Source organism: Microcaecilia unicolor, chromosome 3, assembly GCF_901765095.1.
Source record: "Microcaecilia unicolor chromosome 3, aMicUni1.1, whole genome shotgun sequence".
NCBI classification, from domain to species: domain Eukaryota; kingdom Metazoa; phylum Chordata; class Amphibia; order Gymnophiona; family Siphonopidae; genus Microcaecilia; species Microcaecilia unicolor.
The window spans coordinates 280,511,179-280,529,559 of NC_044033.1; the positions used below are offsets into that span (position 1 = coordinate 280,511,179).

General features: G+C 51.0%; 1 protein-coding gene across 1 annotated transcript in view; it reads left to right on the top strand.

The window, feature by feature from the left end:
• Positions 1-18,381, top strand: part of TARBP1 (TAR (HIV-1) RNA binding protein 1) — a 919,966-nt gene that overhangs the window by 308,807 nt on the left and 592,778 nt on the right. Inside the window, exon 9 of the mRNA XM_030198123.1 lies at positions 1,527-1,616. Within this exon, the coding sequence (XP_030053983.1) occupies positions 1,527-1,616 (90 nt within the window). The remainder of the gene's footprint in view (positions 1-1,526; positions 1,617-18,381) is intronic.

The window sequence follows — 18,381 nt, forward strand, 5'->3', positions numbered from 1 at the left end:
TACTACGGCAATTTTTGGTGCTCTCAGTGCACATTGGTAAGTTGGCAACTTAGTCCTAGTTTCATTTTATTTTGCTCATTGGGACACACTACATGTTAGTTGTCGCCAGGTGGCCTATGCAGCATGAACATTTCTCTGCAGTTTTCATAGGGTCCCTCCCTTCAGATTACTGCTTTGGTACTTCCCATCAGTCCAATCCTGGTCCGGTCCGGAGGGACGCTAAGGAAGGAGAAATTAGATCTTACCTGCTAATTTGCTTTCCTTTAGTCCCTCCGGACCGGACCAGGCCCCTCCCATGTTCTCTCTACTCTTTAGCTTCTTTTATTAAGTAGGAAGTGTATTCAGTAGGAAGTGTATTCATTCCTTTACGATTCGTGGAACAATACTATATATACAGAACTTTACGTGGTCTATACCACTTCTCTGGTGGTTGCTGGTGAGCTCAATTGCTGGAATCTATCTATAAAACCTTAAATACGCCATACCACTTCTCTGGTGAGAGTTGTGGCTGAGCTCAGTTGCTGGAATATCTATAAAACCTTAAATATGATTTACCACTTTTCTGGTGAGAGTTGCTGGTAAGCTCAGTTGATGGAATATATATAAAATCTTAAGTGGGCCATACCACTTCTCTGGTGAGAGTTGCTGGTGAGCTATAAGACAAGTGAGCCATACCACTTCTCTGGTGAGAGTTGCGGGTGAGCTATATTATGCGTGAGCCATACCACTTCTCTGGGGAGAGTTGCTGGTGAGCTATAGTACAAGTGAGCCATACCACTTCTCTAGTGAGAGTTGCTGGTGAGCTATAGTACAAGTGAGCCATACCACTTCTCTAGTGAGAGTTGCTGGTGAGCTGTAATACATATCGGGCCATACCACTTCTCTGGTGAGAGTTGCTGGTGAGCTCTGATACTTGGCATTGCCGAGTGCTTTGTGGCTGCTAGGATTCCATACAGCACAGAAGGTCTTTCTTTCTTTCCTGCTTTGTTATTCAAATACTGAGGCTAAGGTCACATGGCCAGGGCTCCTATTGGCTCTCTAGAGTCAGAGTTTTTTCTCAGTCTCCACCTGCTGGTAGGCGAGCACAACCCATCAGTCCAATCCTGGTCCGGTCCGGAGGGACTAAAGGAAAGCAAATTAGCAGGTAAGATCTAATTTCTCCTTTTCAGCAGCAATAACCGGTTAAGTGCCATTGAAAATTAGCGGGTAGCCCCATACAGTTACTTGTGACCTGGATTGGCCACTGTTGGAAACAGGATACTGAGCTAGGTGGACCAGTGGTCTGATCCAGTATGGTTATTCTTATGTTCTTAACTGGTCAATGGCCATCTCTGGCCATTGTTTTGAATATCAGCTAGAATATATTTATCAGCAGCTATTGAATGTACAGTATCTTTATCTGTGTGTGCTAAAACGTCTATGAACAGTATCTGGAAATCTGAGTGAGTTACATGCATTATCCATATATTCAGTGCCACTGTGTTTATGTATCTGTTCTAATACTGAATTATTTCTCCTTATTTCAGGAGACACTGACCTTTACAGACATCTCTAACTTTCTAATGGCTCTTAGATCAGAGGAATCTTTATGTAGAGGAACTATATTATGGAAACAGGTGAGAATTAACATAGTAGCATATAGTAACATAGTAAATGACGGCAGATAAAGACCTGAACGGTCCACCCAGTCTGCCCAACAAGATAAACTCATTTTACATGGTATGTGATACTTTATATGTATACCTGAGTTTGATTTGTCCCTGCCTTTCTCGGGGCACAGACCATAAAAGTCTGCCCAGCACTGTTCCTGTACTAAAAGTTCTGAAGCTAACATTGAAGCCTCTTAAAATTTACACTCCAGCACATCCATATTTATTCAGCCACGATCAGGGCGCAGACTGTAGAAGTCTGCCCAGCATTGGTTTTACTCTCCAAGTACAGGTGTCACCACCCAATCTCCGCTAAGATTCCGTAGAGCCATTCCTTCTAAACAGGATTCCTTTGTGTTTATCCTACGCATGTTTGAATTCCATTACCGTTTTCATCACCACCTCCTGCAGCAGGGCATTCCATGTATCTACCACCCTTTCTGTGGAAAAATACTTCCTGACATTTCCTGAGTCTTCCCCCCTTCAACCTCAATTCATGTCCTCTGGTTCTACCGCCTTCCCATCTCTGGAAAAGGTTCATTTGCGGATTAATACCTTTCAAATATTTGAGCATCTGTATCATATCACCCCTGTTTCTTCTTTCCTCCAAGGGTATACAGTGGTGGAAATAAGTATTTGATCCCTTGCTGATTTTGTAAGTTTGCCCACTGACAAAGACATGAGCAGAGTATAGTACAGGCAGAGAGGGTAATACAGTATACAGTAAGAGAAACACAAGGAAAAAAAGCAACACTGGGCCTTCAAGGGTGGGACAACAGGAGTATTTTATTAGCCAAAGACCCGACACGGGCCGTGTTTCAGCGCCAAAAAGGGTAGGTTATTGGTAACAGTGAGAGATAGCACATCACAAATTAAATCCGGAAAATCACATTGTGGAAAGTATATGAATTTATTTGCATTCTGCAGCGGGAAATAAGTATTTAATCCCTCTGGCAAACAAGACCTAATACTTGGTGGCAAAACCCTTGTTGGCAAGCACAGCGGTCAGACGTCTTCTGTAGTTGATGATGAGGTTTGCACACATGTCAGGAGGAATTTTGGTCCACTCCTCTTTGCAGATCATCTCTAAATCATTAAGAGTTCTGGGCTGTCGCTTGGCAACTCGCAGCTTCAGCTCCCTCCATAAGTTTTCAATGGGATTAAGGTCTGGTGACTGGCTAGGCCACTCCATGACCCTAATGTGCTTCTTCCTGAGCCACTCCTTTGTTGCCTTGGCTGTATGTTTTGGGTCATTGTCGTGCTGGAAGACCCAGCCACGACCCATTTTTAAGGCCCTGGCGGAGGGAAGGAGGTTGTCACTCAGAATTGTACGGTACATGGCCCCATCCATTCTCCCATTGATGCGGTGAAGTAGTCCTGTGCCCTTAGCAGAGAAACACCCCCAAAACATAACATTTCCACCTCCATGCTTGACAGTGGGGACGGTGTTCTTTGGGTCATAGGCAGCATTTCTCTTCCTCCAAACACGGCGAGTTGAGTTCATGCCAAAGAGCTCAATTTTTGTCTCATCTGACCACAGCACCTTCTCCCAATCACTCTCGGCATCATCCAGGTGTTCACTGGCAAACTTCAGACGGGCCGTCACATGTGCCTTCCGGAGCAGGGGGACCTTGCGGGCACTGCAGGATTGCAATCCGTTATGTCGTAATGTGTTACCAATGGTTTTCGTGGTGACAGTGGTCCCAGCTGCCTTGAGATCATTGACAAGTTCCCCCCTTGTAGTTGTAGGCTGATTTCTAACCTTCCTCATGATCAAGGATACCCCACGAGGTGAGATTTTGCGTGGAGCCCCAGATCTTTGTCGATTGACAGTCATTTTGTACTTCTTCCATTTTCTTACTATGGCACCAACAGTTGTCTCCTTCTCGCCCAGCGTCTTACTGATGGTTTTGTAGCCCATTCCAGCCTTGTGCAGGTGTATGATCTTGTCCCTGACATCCTTAGACAGCTCCTTGCTCTTGGCCATTTTGTAGAGGTTAGAGTCTGACTGATTCACTGAGTCTGTGGACAGGTGTCTTTCATACAGGTGACCATTGCCGACAGCTGTCTGTCATGCAGGTAACGAGTTGATTTGGAGCATCTACCTGGTCTGTAGGGGCCAGATCTCTTACTGGTTGGTGGGGGATCAAATACTTATTTCCCTCTGCAGAATGCAAATAAATTCATATACTTTCCACAATGTGATTTTCCGGATTTAATTTGTGATGTGCTATCTCTCACTGTTACCAATAACCTACCCTTCAATTATGGGCTGCTCATGTCTTTGTCAGTGGGCAAACTTACAAAATCAGCAAGGGATCAAATACTTATTTCCACCACTGTACTTGCAACCTTAGTAAACCTAGAGGTCCTTTTTCTAGCACTAACATATGCCTACCACACAGCAAAAAGCACTGCCCGCGGTAGTGTGCCCATCAGCGCATGCTAATCCTGTGCTGAAAAATATTTTTAATTTTTCTGCATGGGAGGCATGCTTGTGGGTGGAGAAGTAGGTGTTCCCTTCTGTAATAGGGCAGTGCAGGCACATTGCCACACACTGCCTGATTACCGCGAGGTTAACACAGGAACCCTTAACGCCTACAAAATAAGTGTTGGTAAGACCTCCCACGTTAATGGACATGTGCTAATTGGGAAATTAGCTTGTGACCATTAAAGAAAAATATGGAAGTTCGGCCATTTTACCGCGGTGCTAAAAATGGCTGCAGCGCGCGGAAAACCCATGTGCTGACAACAGCGCCGGACACTTTTTAATGTGGCTTAGTAAAAGGGGACCCCTAGACCAGTGTTTCCCAAGTTCAGTCCTGGAGTACCCCTTGCCAGTCAGATTTTCAGGATATCCACAATGAATATGCATGAACTTGATTTGCATACATTGCCTCCATTCCATATCATCATGCTGATCAATCCATAGACTGGTGGGTTGTGTCCATCTACCAGCAGGTGGAGATAGAGAGCAATCCTTTTGCCTCCCTATATGTGGTCATGTGCTGCTGGAAACTCCTCAGTATGTTCTCTATCTCAGCAGGTGGTGGTCACACACAGCAGCAGCTCTGGCTAGGCCTCCAAGCCTAATTTTTAGGTTTTGTTGAGTGCCTGGGGTTGAGGGCTCTTCTTGAGCAAGTGCAAACCTGGTGGCGCCAGGTCCCTCCTTTTCTCCCCCCTCCCGCTGGCTCCGTTAAAAAAAAAAAAAAAAAAAAAATTTTGAACGTCCTTAAGGGCGTTTATTTCGACGTTTATTTAAACGTTTATTGCAGCTACTCACTGGGACAACAGGTCGTTACAGCTCGGAGCGAGAAGCAGGTAATTTTTACCTTTTTATAGCGGGCAGGGGGTTCCCCGATTGATCTCCACGTGGCCTATGGCGTCGGAGGGCGAGGGCGCGAAGAATCGCTCCCCGGACCGCGTGTGCGCTTTTAGCGGGGATGCGGGGGTTTTAAAGTCTGATTCGCCCTTGTTGGGTGTCAGTTTGGAGGCCGGTCAGTGTCCCGGGTCTTCCTCCGGCGCGGCGGTTTTTCCCGCCATAAACGCCCATCCCCCGCTGCTCGCCTCCACCATCTTGGCCGACCACTCTGCTCGGACGGCTTCTTCTTGGGCCGCCCTTGAGCTGGGAGACGGCAAAAAAGCGGCTAAAGTTAAGCGCCGTTCTTCCTGCGCGGCTCCTTCGCGGAGTGTCGCGCCGGACGCCATCTTGGATGCGCAGCATGGTTCTTCCCCGCTCTTTCGAGCGCCGGTTGAGGGTGCGTCTAGGGCTGTGGCCCAGGCTGCTGAATTGCACAGTTTGGGGGGTTTCTCCCCCGAGTTTATTTTGCTGCTGCATCAGGCCTTCCTTATGCAGAACGCTGCCCCTTCTCCCTTGTCCGATAAAGGGGTTGAGGCCCCCGGAAGTAAACGCCCTCGGGTGGATGCCCAGGCCTTAGAGGACGCTGTTTCCTCTGATGTAGATGAGGGCAGCGTATCTGAGTTCTCCCAACGGTCCTTTGGGGATTCCTTGGAGGAGACGGATTCCCGCTCGGATGGAGCGGATGACCTCTCTGCAGCACGGATCTTTCGCTCAGAGGATTTGCCCAACCTGTTAATGCAGGCCATGAGCATTTTGAAGATTTCCTCTCCAGAGGACGTCTCTCCCTCAGCCCCTGTTGGCTCCGCCATTATGCTGGGGACGAAGCGCCCGCCTAGAACCTACCACATGCATGATGCCATGCACACCTTAATTTCGGCTCAATGGGATGTCCCGGAAGCGAGCCTCAAAGTGGCTAGGGCTATGTCCCGCCTCTATCCTTTGCCTGAAAGTGAGCGTGAGGCCTTTATTTGGCCTACCGTGGATTCTTTAATCACTGCGGTGACTAAGAAAACGGCGTTGCCGGTGGAAGGTGGCACGGCCCTAAAGGACGCCCAAGACAGAAGATTGGAAGCGGCTTTAAGGTCGTCCTTCGAGGCGGCTGCCTTAAGTTTGCAGGCCTCAGTTTGCGGCTCCTATGTGGCCAGGGCGTGCCTGACGATGGTGCAGCGGGCTTCTCCCTTGGATCCTTCCTTGAGGGCTGACTGGCCGGCCCTGGAATCGGGCTTGGCTTATTTGGCAGACTTACTGTATGATGTCTTGAGAGCCTCGGCTAAAGGCATGGCTCAGACAGTCTCTGCGCGGCGCTGGCTTTGGCTGAAACATTGGTCTGCGGACCACGCCTCTAAGTCAAGGCTGGCTAAGTTGCTTTTTAAAGGCAAGCTGCTCTTTGGGGTCGAGCTGTACAAAATCGTGACCGATCTCGGCACGTCTAAGGGCAAGAGGTTACCAGAGGTCAGGGCTCGGGCCAGTGCTCGCCCCGGTATCTCTAGAGGACGGTTTCAAGAAGCCCGTCGGTACCGCCCCGGCAAGTCGGGTTCCTCTGCCCCCTCTTCCTTCAAAAGGAACTTCTCCCCCAAGCAGCATTCCTTTCGCAGAGACCGCCGTCCCGGAGGTACGCCCTCCGGTCCTCCCCCAGGGTCTCGTACCCAATGACGGGGTCCTGGTCCATGGCCCAGTGCAGATTGGAGGACGCCTGTCCTCGTTTCTGGGCGAGTGGACCAAAGTAACTTCAGACGCTTGGGTGCTGGAAGTCATCAGAGACGGCTACAAGTTAGAGTTCTGCCGACCCTTAAGAGATGGGTTTGTACTCTCTCCCTGCAAGTCTCCGGTCAAAGCTGTGGCAGTGCAGCAGACCTTGGACAACCTGACCCGCCTGGGTGCGGTCGTTCCGGTGTCAGAAAATCAGTCTGGCAAGGGACGTTACTCCATTTACTTTGTGGTACCAAAGAAAGGAGGTTCTGTACGGTCTATCCTGGACCTCAAAGGGGTCAATCGGGCCTTGAAAGTGCGGCACTTTCGCATGGAGACTCTCCGCTCTGTTATAGCGGCAGTGAAGGCAGGAGAGTTCTTGGCTTCCTTGGACATCAAGAAAGCATACCTGCATATTCCCATCTGGCCTCCTCATCAACGCTTTCTGCGTTTTGCAGTCCTGGGACGACACTTCCAGTTCAGAGCCCTCCCTTTCGGGTTGGCTACTGCTCCGCGGACCTTCTCCAAAGTAATGGTGGTCATCGCGGCCTTCCTGCGAAAGGAAGGAGTACAAGTCCATCCTTATCTGGACGACTGGTTGATCCGAGCCCCCTCTTATGCAGAGTGCGGCAAAGCTGTGGACCGGGTGGTTGCTCTTTTGAGCTCCCTGGGGTGGATCATCAACTGGGAGAAGAGCCAGCTGCGCCCGACTCAGTCCCTGGAGTATCTGGGAGTTCGATTCGACACCCAAGTGGGCAGAGTGTTCCTGCCGGACAATCGGATCGTCAAACTTCAGGCTCAGGTGGACCAGTTCCTAGTAGCCTCTCCGCTTCGGGCTTGGGACTATGTGCAGCTGTTGGGCTCTATGACGGCCACGATGGAAGTAGTGCCCTGGGCCAGGGCTCATATGAGACCACTACAACACTCTCTGCTGCAGCGCTGGACTCCGGTGTCGGAGGATTATGCTGTGCGCCTTCCCTTGGACCCAGCAGTGCGCAAGGCGCTGAGCTGGTGGCTGAAGACAGACAAGTTGTCTGCGGGATGCCTCTTGTGACCCCGGAGTGGATTGTCGTCACGACGGACGCCTCTTTGACGGGCTGGGGAGCCCACTGCTTGGGAAGGACAGCGCAGGGGCTCTGGTCTCCTGCAGAGGCAAAGTGGTCTATCAACCTCCTGGAACTCAGAGCCATTCGATTGGCCCTTTTGGAGTTCATCCCGGTACTGGCGTTGAAGCCAGTACGGGTCCTGTCGGACAATGTTTCGGCTGTGGCCTATGTCAACCGCCAGGGAGGTACCAAGAGCGCCCCTCTAGCCAAGGAAGCCATGATTCTATGCCAGTGGGCGGAAGCGAACCTGGAACAGCTGTCAGCGGCCCACATTGCCGGAGTCATGAATGTCAAGGCGGACTTTCTCAGTCGCCATACCTTGGAGCCCGGAGAGTGGCAGCTATCTGCTCAGGCGTTCTTGGACATCACGAAGCGCTGGGGCCAGCCGAGCCTAGATCTGATGGCGTCATCGGCCAATTGCCAAGTGCCACGCTTTTTCAGCAGAGGACCCTCGATCCCTGGGAGTAGATGCTCTTCTCCAACAGTGGCCGACACAAGAGCTTCTCTATGTGTTCCCGCCCTGGCCCATGTTGGGCAGGGTGCTAGACCGGGTGGCAAAGCATCCGGGCCGAATAATCCTGGTGGGTCCGGACTGGCCCAGACGTCCCTGGTATGCGGACTTGATCAGGCTCTCAGTCGACGATCCTCTGCGGCTGCCAGTGGAGCAGGGCCTGTTACATCAGGGTCCCGTGGTGATGGAGGATCCTTCCCCCTTTGGTCTTACGGCCTGGCTATTGAGCGGCAGCGTCTGAGAAAGAAGGGCTTCTCAGACAAGGTCATCGCCACTATGCTGAGAGCGAGGAAGCGCTCTACTTCTACTGCTTACGCCAGGGTTTGGCGTATCTTTGCAGCGTGGTGTGAAGCAGGCTCACTTTCTCCCTTCACTGCTCCAATTTCTTCAGTGTTGGCGTTCCTGCAAGAAGGTCTGGAGAAAGGCCTGTCGCTCAGTTCCCTTAAAGTCCAGGTAGCGGCTCTGGCTTGCTTCAGGGGCCGCCTGAAGGGTGTTTCCCTGGCTTCGCAGCCAGATGTGGTGCGCTTTCTCAAGGGAGTTAATCACCTGCGCCCTCCTCTGCACTCAGTGGTGCCTGCGTGGAATCTCAACCTGGTGCTAAGAGCATTGCAGAAGCCGCCTTTTGAACCCTTGTCGAGGGCATCTCTGAAAGACCTGACGTTGAAAGCAGTCTTTTTGGTGGCTATCACTTCAGCCAGAAGAGTTTCCGAGCTCCAGGCACTCTCATGTCGAGAGCCTTTTCTGCAGTTCACTGAGGCAGGAGTGACTATTCGCACAGTGCCTTCCTTCCTGCCCAAGATTGTTTCTCGCTTCCATGTGAATCAGCAGCTCTGTCTCCCTTCCTTTTGTAGGGAGGACTACCCAGAGGAATACTCTGCTCTCAAATATCTGGATGTGAGACGTGTCATCATCAGATACTTGGAAGTGACCAATGATTTCCGGAAATCGGATCATCTGTTTGTCCTGTTTGCAGGTCCTCGTAAGGGTCTGCAGGCTGCTAAGCCTACAGTGGCAAGATGGGTCAAGATGGGCCCATACCTTCTCCAGGCATTACCGCTTGACTGTGGCTGCTCGGGCGGAGGCCCGGTTTGGAGCTTCAGTGTTGCGGTCAGGGATTTCTATGTCCCGCCCTGGGTGAGTACTGCTTCGGTACATCCCACCAGTCTATGGATTGATCAGCATGATGATATGGAAGGTAAAATTATGTATCATACCTGATAATTTTCTTTCCATTAATCATAGCTGATCAATCCATAGTCCCTCCCAGATATCTGTATTGGTTATATTCTGGTTGCATTTCAGGTTCAAGTTTAGTCTTCAGTTCCTGTTCAGGAGGACTTCGTGTTCAAGTTTTTCAATGGATTCTTCAAGAGTTGAGACGAATTTGTGTTACAGTGAGCTGCTGCATTCCTCTCCCCTCCGTTTTACGGGGCTGGATTGAGACTTAAATTCTGCCGGCGCTCCCTCCCGCTTCGTGCGGCAGTAGGGCAGCTTTGTACCCCTCCCGCTTCGGCGGTGTTAGGGTCAGTCAGCTCCTCCCGCGGTTGCGGTTGCAGGATAAGCCAGATCCCCCCGCATCGGCGGGTGTGGTGTCCCTCCCCTGCTCCGCGGGGATGAGCTGGACGGATTCCCCTCCCCCACTTGTGTGGGGATGAGCTGGGTTAATTCCCCTCCCCCGTTTCGGCGGTGGTGAGCTGGGCAGAGTGTCCCTTTGTGGGTGTAATTCTCTAAGTGCTGAGTCCTGCGGATGGAGCTTGGATATCGACATACTGAGGAGTTTCCGGCAGCACATGACCACATATAGGGAGGCAAAAGGATTGCTCTCTATCTCCACCTACTGGTAGATGGACACAACCCACCAGTCTATGGATTGATCAGCTATGATTAATGGAAAGAAAATTATCAGGTATGATACATAATTTTACCTTATACGCAAATCTCTTTCATGCATATTCATTGTCGGTATGCTGAACTAATCGTATGCAACAAATCATACAAGCAGACATAAAATAATACAAGATGAGTTTAAAGATAATTTTTATTTTTACATTTGCTTGTGCTGGTGTTTTTTTAACTTGTTGAAAATGCAGACTTTGTTGTGTTTCCAAATGAGATTGTGTGAATAATATAGCAATGTAAATATCTATAGTGCAGAGATAGCATCTTTATAACAAAGTTGAAGGAGTGCTTATTCACTTTATTGACCTATCTAAAAACAATGGAAGAGAGATTCTTTAGAAAATATCCTCCACGGGTAAAAAAATTTTGTTGTTCAATTAAACAAAATTTTGAAAAATGATCTATGGGATGTGAACTAAATCAAAGCTTATTCTAAATAATATGAAGGTTCAGCTCTGTTAAATTACTTTTAAGGCTTTTTCTATGTATTTTTAAACACATTTTGCTTGAGCATTAGCGCCTCTTGGAGAGAGTGTGTGTCTGTATCCATAGGTTTATTTGTGCATGCATATCCAAATGTATGTAAAGGGATAATGATAGAATGCAGAAAGAGCTGGAAGTAGAAGGCAGTTAGGGTGAAGGGGAAGTCCTACCCCACCCACCTGAAGATGGATAGGGGCAGTGATGAGAATTGTTGGTGCCATGGAGATCCACATCCCACACAGCACAATGTGAAAAAGCCATTGCATCCCTGCCGTTATAAGAGGAGGTAGATGAGTATAGCAAAGTATCTTAAAGATCAGGTGTCCATTTGACTAGAATCATGCTTAGCATAGCCTTTATAAATTCCAATTAGTATGGGCTTAACTGTGATTTTTGGTAGTTTTTGCGGCCGTTTTTGCTCTCCATATCAACGAGGGTGCCGAGTATCTTTACGAAGTGTTCTCAGTACAGTAGGACTATTTCAGGCAAATACCCCCATAACTTATATGTTCAGTGCTTGGGTCTTGAGCACCGGGACATACATTGTTGCATATCTATGCATGCAAGCGAGGATCCTTAAAGGCCACAGAGTCCAGTGTGAGAAACCTTTTTGTTTGGCATCCACATTGAGCATGGCAGGGGATTCGGTACTCAATGTGGAACCTGTATTGACATTGGGTGCACCGGTGTAACATCAAGAAGGTCCGACATCAGACTTGATACTGTGTACCCGTAAAGTCTCCACATCCTCGTTGTTGGTGCTGCATTCATCGAAGAACCGCAGAGTGTAAAAACCTAAGAAGCGTCCTCATAATTCTCCCTCCAGGCGCTTGGCCCATACCTCTCGTGCATTGATGTCCTTGATGCATGGGAAACATCTATGACCGCTCCTCTCCAGCTCGTTTCTCACCAAGATCATTTGAGGTCTTTGAGATCTTCTATGCTTGCACAGGCTGTAACTCAAGGTGTGTCCACACCGCTGTCTCAGCCAGTACCAAGGCCTACTCTTCGTGAGGAGATCTGAGCTATGCTCAAGGAGGAGTTTTTAGGGCTACTGCATTTGCAGTCTATAGAGGCTTACAGGGGGCTTGTGCCAGCCTCAGCCCAGCCCATCGAGACTTGGAGAGGTCCGACATGTTGGCTCGGTGTCGACTGTTCGGGGCATCTTGTTTCAATAATATGGGTTTCCATATCATCATGCTGATCAATCCATAGACTGGTGGGTTGTGTCCATCTACCAGCAGGTGGAGATAGAGAGCAATCCTTTTGCCTCCCTATATCTGGTCTTGTGCTGCCGGAAACTCCTCAGTATGTTCTCTATCTCAGCAGGTGGTGGTCACACACAGCAGCAGCTCTGGCTAGGTCTCCAAGCCTAATTTTTAGGTTTTGTTGAGTACCTGGGGTTGAGGGCTCTTCTTGAGCAAGTGCAAACCTGGTGGCGCCAGGTCCCTCCTTTTCTCCCCCCTCCCGCTGGCTCCGTTAAAAAAAGAAAAAAAAAATTTTTGAACGTCCTTAAGGGCGTTTATTTCGACGTTTATTTAAGCGTTTATTGCAGCTACTCACTGGGACACCAGGTCGTTACAGCTCGGAGCGAGAAGCAGGTAATTTTTACCTTTTTATAGCGGGCAGGGGGTTCCCGATCGATCTCCACGTGGCCTATGGCGTCGGAGGGCGAGGGCGCGAAGAATCGCTCCCCGGACCGCGTGTGCGCTTCTAGCGGGGATGCGGGGGTCTTAAAGTCTGATTCGCCCTTGTTGGATGTCAGTTCGGAGGCCGGTCAGTGTCCAGGGTCTTCCTCCGGCGTGGCGGTTTTTCCCGCCATAAACGCCCATACCCCGCTGCTCGCCTCCGCCATCTTGGCTGGCCACTCTGCTCGGACGGCTTCTTCCTGGGCTGCCCTTGAGCTGGGAGACGTTAATGCCATGGCCGCCCTTGATTTGGGCGACGGCAAAAAAGCGGCTAAAGTTAAGCGCTGTTCTTCCCGCGCGGCTCCTTCGCGGAGTGTCGCGCCAGACGCCATCTTGGATGCGCAGCATGTTTCTCCCCCGCTCTTGCGAGCGCCGGTTGAGGGTGCGTCTAGGGCTGTGGCCCAGGCTGCTGAAGTGCACAGTCTGGGGGGTTTCTCCCCCGAGTATATTTTGCTGCTGCATCAGGCCTTCCTTATGCAAAACGCTGCCCCTGCTCCCTTGTCCGATAAAGGGGTTGAGGCCCCCGGAAGTAAATGCCCTCGGGTGGATGCCCAGGCCTTAGAGGACTCGGTTTCCTCTGATGTAGATGAGGGCAGCGTATCTGAGTTCTCCCAACGGTCCTTTGGGGATTCCTTGGAGGAGACGGATTCCCGCTCGGATGGAGTGGATGACCCCTCTGCAGCGCAAATCTTTCGCTCAGAGGATTTGCCCAACCTGTTAATGCAGGCCATGAGCATTTTGAAGATTTCCTCTCCAGAGGACGTCTCTCCCTCAGCCCCTGTTGGCTCCGCCATTATGCTGGGGACGAAGCGCCCGCCTAGAACCTTCCACGTGCATGATGCCATGCACACCTTAATTTCGGCTCAATGGGATGTCCCGGAAGCGAGCCTCAAAGTGGCTAGGGCTATGTCCCGCCTCTATCCTCTGCCTGAAAGTGAACGGGAGGCCTTTCTTTGGCCTACCGTGGATTCCTTTAATCACTGCGGTGACTAAGAAAACGGCGTTGCCGGTGGAAGGTGGCACGGCCGTAATGGATGCCCAAGACAGAAGATTGGAGGCGGCCTTAAGGTCGTCCTTTGAGGCAGCTGCCTTAAGTTTGCAGGCCTCAGTTTGCGGCTCCTATGTGGCCAGGGCGTGCCTGACGATTGTGCAGCGGGCTTCCCCCTCGGATCCTTCCTTGAGGGCTGATTGGCCGGCCCTGGAATCGGGCTTGGCTTATTTGGCAGACTTACTGTATGATGTCTTGAGAGCCTCGGCTAAAGGTATGGCTCAGACAGTCTCTGCGCGGCGGTGGCTTTGGCTGAAACATTGGTCTGCTGACCACGCCTCTAAGTCCCGCCTGGCTAAGTTGCCTTTTAAAGGCAAGCTGCTCTTTGGGGTCGAGCTGGACAAAATTGTGACCGATCTCGGCACGTCTAAGGGCAAGAGGTTACCAGAGGTCAGGGCTCGGGCCAGTGCTCACCCCGGTATCTCCAGAGGACGGTTTCAGGAAGACCGTCGGTACCGCCCGGGCAAGTCGGGCTCCTCTGCCCCCTCTTCCTTCAAGAGGAACTTCTCCCCCAAGCAGCATTCCTTTCGTAGAGACCGCCGTCCCGGAGGTACGCCCTCCGGTCCTCCCCCAGGGTCTCGTACCCAATGACGGGGTCCTGGTCCATGGCCCAGTGCAGATTGGAGGACGCCTGTCCTCGTTTCTGGGCGAGTGGACCAAAGTAACTTCAGACGCTTGGGTGCTGGAAGTCATCAGAGACGGCTACAAGCTAGAGTTCTGCCGACCCTTAAGAGACGGGTTTGTACTCTCTCCCTGCAAGTCTCCGGTCAAAGCTGTGGCAGTGCAGCAGACCTTGGACAATCTGATCCGCCTGGGTGCGGTCGTTCCGGTGCCAGAAAATCAGCTTGGCAAGGGACGTTACTCCATTTACTTTGTGGTACCAAAGAAAGGAGGTTCTGTACGGCCTATCCTCGACCTCAAAGGGGTCAATCGAGCCTTGAAAGTTCGGCACTTCCGAATGGAGACTCTCCGCTCTGTTATAGCGGCAGTGAAGGCAGGGGAGTTCCTGGCATCCTTGGACATCAAGGAAGCGTACTTGCATATTCCCATCTGGCCTCCTCATCAACGCTTTTGCAGTCCTGGGCCGACACTTCCAGTTCAGAGCCCTCCCTTTCGGGTTGGCTACTGCTCCGCGGACCTTCTCCAAAGTAATGGTGGTCATCGCGGCCTTCCTGCGAAAGGAAGGAGTACAAGTCCATCCTTATCTGGACGACTGGTTGATCCGAGCCCCCTCTTATGCAGAGTGCGGCAAAGCTGTGAACCGGGTGGTTGCTCTTTTGAGCTCCCTGGGGTGGATCATCAACTGGGAGAAAAGCCAGCTGCGCCCGACTCAGTCCCTGGAGTATCTGGGAGTTCGATTCGACACCCAAGTGGGCAGAGTGTTCCTGCCGGACAATCGGATCGTCAAACTTCAGGCTCAGGTGGACCAGTTCCTAGTAGCCTCTCCGCTTCGGGCTTGGGACTATGTGCAGCTGTTGGGCTCTATGACGGCCACGATGGAAGTAGTGCCCTGGGCCAGGGCTCATATGAGACCACTACAACACTCTCTGCTGCAGCGCTGGACTCCGGTGTCGGAGGATGATGCTGTGCGCCTTCCCTTGGACCCAGCAGTGCGCAAGGCGCTGAGCTGGTGGCTGAAGACAGACAAGTTGTCTGCGGGATGCCTCTTGTGACCCCGGAGTGGATTGTCGTCACGACGGACGCCTCTTTGACGGGCTGGGGAGCCCACTGCTTGGGAAGGACAGCACAGGGGCTCTGGTCTCCTGCAGAGGCAAAGTGGTCTATCAACCTCCTGGAACTCAGAGCCATTCGGTTGGCGCTTTTGGAGTTCCTCCCGGTACTGGCGTTGAAGCCAGTATGGGTCCTGTCGGACAATGCCATGGCTGTGGCCTATGTCAACCGCCAAGAGACCCCCTCTAGCCAAGGAAGCCATGAATCTATGCCAGTGGGCGGAAGCGAACCTGGAACAGCTGTCAGCGGCCCACATTGCGGGAGTCATGAATGTCAAGGCGGACTTTCTCAGTCGCCATACCTTGTATCCCGGAGAGTGGCAGTTATCGGCTCAGGCGTTCTTGGACATCACGAAGCGCTGGGGCCAGCCGAGCCTAGATCTGATGGCGTCGGCCAATTGCCAAGTGCCGCGCTTTTTCAGCAGAGGACGGGACCCTCGATCTCTGGGAGTGGATGCTCTTCTCCAACAGTGGCCGACACAGGAGCTTCTCTATGTGTTCCCACCCTGGCCCATGTTGGGCAGGGTACTAGACCGAGTGGCAAAGCATCCGGGCCGAATAATCCTGGTGGGTCCGGACTGGCCCAGATGTCCCTGGTATGCGGACTTGATCAGGCTCTCAGTGGACGACCCTCTGCGGCTGCCAGTGGAGCAGGGCCTGTTGCATCAGGGTCCCGTGGTGATGGAGAATCCCTCCCCCTTTGGTCTTACGGCCTGGCTATTGAGCGGCAGCGTCTGAGGAAGAAGGGCTTCTCAGACAAGGTCATTGCCACTATGCTGAGAGCGAGGAAGCGCTCTACTTCTACTGCTTACGCCAGGGTTTGGCGTACCTTTGCAGCATGGTGTGAAGCAGGCTCACTTTCTCCCTTCACTGCTCTAATTTCTTCAGTGCTGGCGTTCCTGCAAGAAGGTCTGGAGAAAGGCCTGTCGCTCAGTTCCCTTAAAGTCCAGGTAGCGGCTCTGGCTTGCTTCAGGGGCCGCCTGAAGGGTGCTTCCCTGGCTTCGCAGCCAGATGTGGTACGTTTTCTGAAGGGAGTTAATCACCTGCGCCCTCCTCTGCACTCAGTGGTGCCTGCGTGGAATCTCAACCTGGTGCTAAGAGCATTGCAGAAGCCGCCTTTTGAACCCTTGTCGAGGGCATCTCTGAAAGACCTGACGTTGAAAGCAGTCTTTTTGGTGGCTATCATTTCAGCCAGAAGAGTTTCCGAGCTCCAGGCACTCTCATGTCGAGAGCCTTTTCTGCAGTTCACTGAGGCAGGAGTGACTATTCGCACAGTGCCTTCCTTCCTGCCCAAGATTGTTTCTCGCTTCCATGTGAATCAGCAGCTCTGTCTCCCTTCCTTTCGTAGGGAGGACTACCCAGAGGAATATTCTGCTCTCAAATATCTGGATGTGAGACGAGTCATCATCAGATACTTGGAAGTGGCCAATGATTTCCGGAAATCGGATCATCTGTTTGTCCTGTTTGCAGATCCTCGTAAGGGTCTGCAGGCTGCTAAGCCTACAGTGGCAAGATGGGTCAAGGAAGCCATTGCAGCAGCTTATGTGGCCGCGGGGAAGGTGCCGCCTATCCAGCTGAAGGCTCACTCCACTAGAGCTCAGGCGGCCTCGATGGCAGAGGCCGGGTCCGCCTCCTTGGAAGAGATATGTAAGGCGGCAACTTGGGTATCAGCCCATACCTTCTCCAGGCATTACCGCTTGACTGTGGCTGCTCGGGCGGAGGCCCGGTTTGGAGCTTCAGTGTTGCGGTCAGGGATTTCAGTGTCCCGCCCTGGGTGAGTACTGCTTCGGTACATCCCACCAGTCTATGGATTGATCAGCATGATGATATGGAAGGTAAAATTATGTATCATACCTGATAATTTTCTTTCCATTAATCATAGCTGATCAATCCATAGCCCCTCCCAGATATCTGTACTGGTTATATTCTGGTTGCTTTTCAGGTTCAAGTTTAGTCTTCAGTTCCTGTTCAGGAGGACTTCGTGTTCAAGTTTTTTCAATTGGATTCTTCAAGAGTTGAGACGAGTTTGTGTTACAGTGAGCTGCTGCATTCCTCTCCCCTCCGTTTTACGGGGCTGGATTGAGACATAAATTCTGCTGGCGCTCCCTCCCGCTTTGTGCAGCTGTAGGGCAGCTTTGTACCCCTCCCGCTTTGGCGGTGTTAGGGTCAGTCAGCTCTTCCCGCGGTTGCGGTTGCAGGATAAGCCAGATCTTCCCGCATCGGCTGGGTGGTGTCCCTCCCCCGCTCCGCGGGGATGAGCTGGACGGATTCCCCTCCCCCTCTTGTGTGGGGATGAGCTGGGTTAATTCCCCTCCCCCGTTTCGGCGGTGGTGAGCTGGGCAGAGTGTTCCTTTGTGGGTGTAATTCTCTAAGTGCTGAGTCCTGCGGATGGAACTTGGATATCGACATACTGAGGAGTTTCCGGCAGCACATGACCACATATAGGGAGGCAAAAGGATTGCTCTCTATCTCCACCTACTGGTAGATGGACACAACCCACCAGTCTATGGATTGATCAGCTATGATTAATGGAAAGAAAATTATCAGGTATGATACATAATTTTACCTTCCCCACCCCTTCAAGGGGACGTCCTGCGAGGATGTCCTCAGGAAAACTTGGGCACCCCTTTCGATTATGCCCCTCCACGGCAACTAGCTAATAATGCTTGCTTCGCTCTCTCAATTTTTTTTTTTTTTTTTTTTAATTTCCCTAAGACTGAACTTGGTGCTGGTGTGCCTGCTAGAGGCTATTTGTTAATGCTGTGTTACAAAGTTCAATTTTTAAAACTAGGGGGGAAAGGGTATGGAGACTGTTTGATAAAGTTTGCTTTTTCTTTTCTCTTTTTACATTTTTGTTTTTTTCTGTCTATCAGTAACCTACAATTCCTCCTTTAAACCCCAATCTTTATGTTCCTAAAGGACAGAGCAAAATAATGTTCTGTTTATTTATTTATTTGTTGCATTTGTATCCCACCTTATCCCACCTCTTTGCAGGCTCAAAGTGGCTTACAATACATCATGAGTAGTGGAAGAATGTTAATAAAATAAACATTTAGTATTGCATGATCTTGGTAGCATGATGATAAAAGCAAAGTAATAGTATACAAGCAGATGTTAAGAAACAGTTCTGAAGTTAGATAGGCGAGTTGTGCATATTCACATGGGTTGATATGCTCTATCAAAGAGATGGGTCTTCAGTAATATGCGGAAGTTCGTT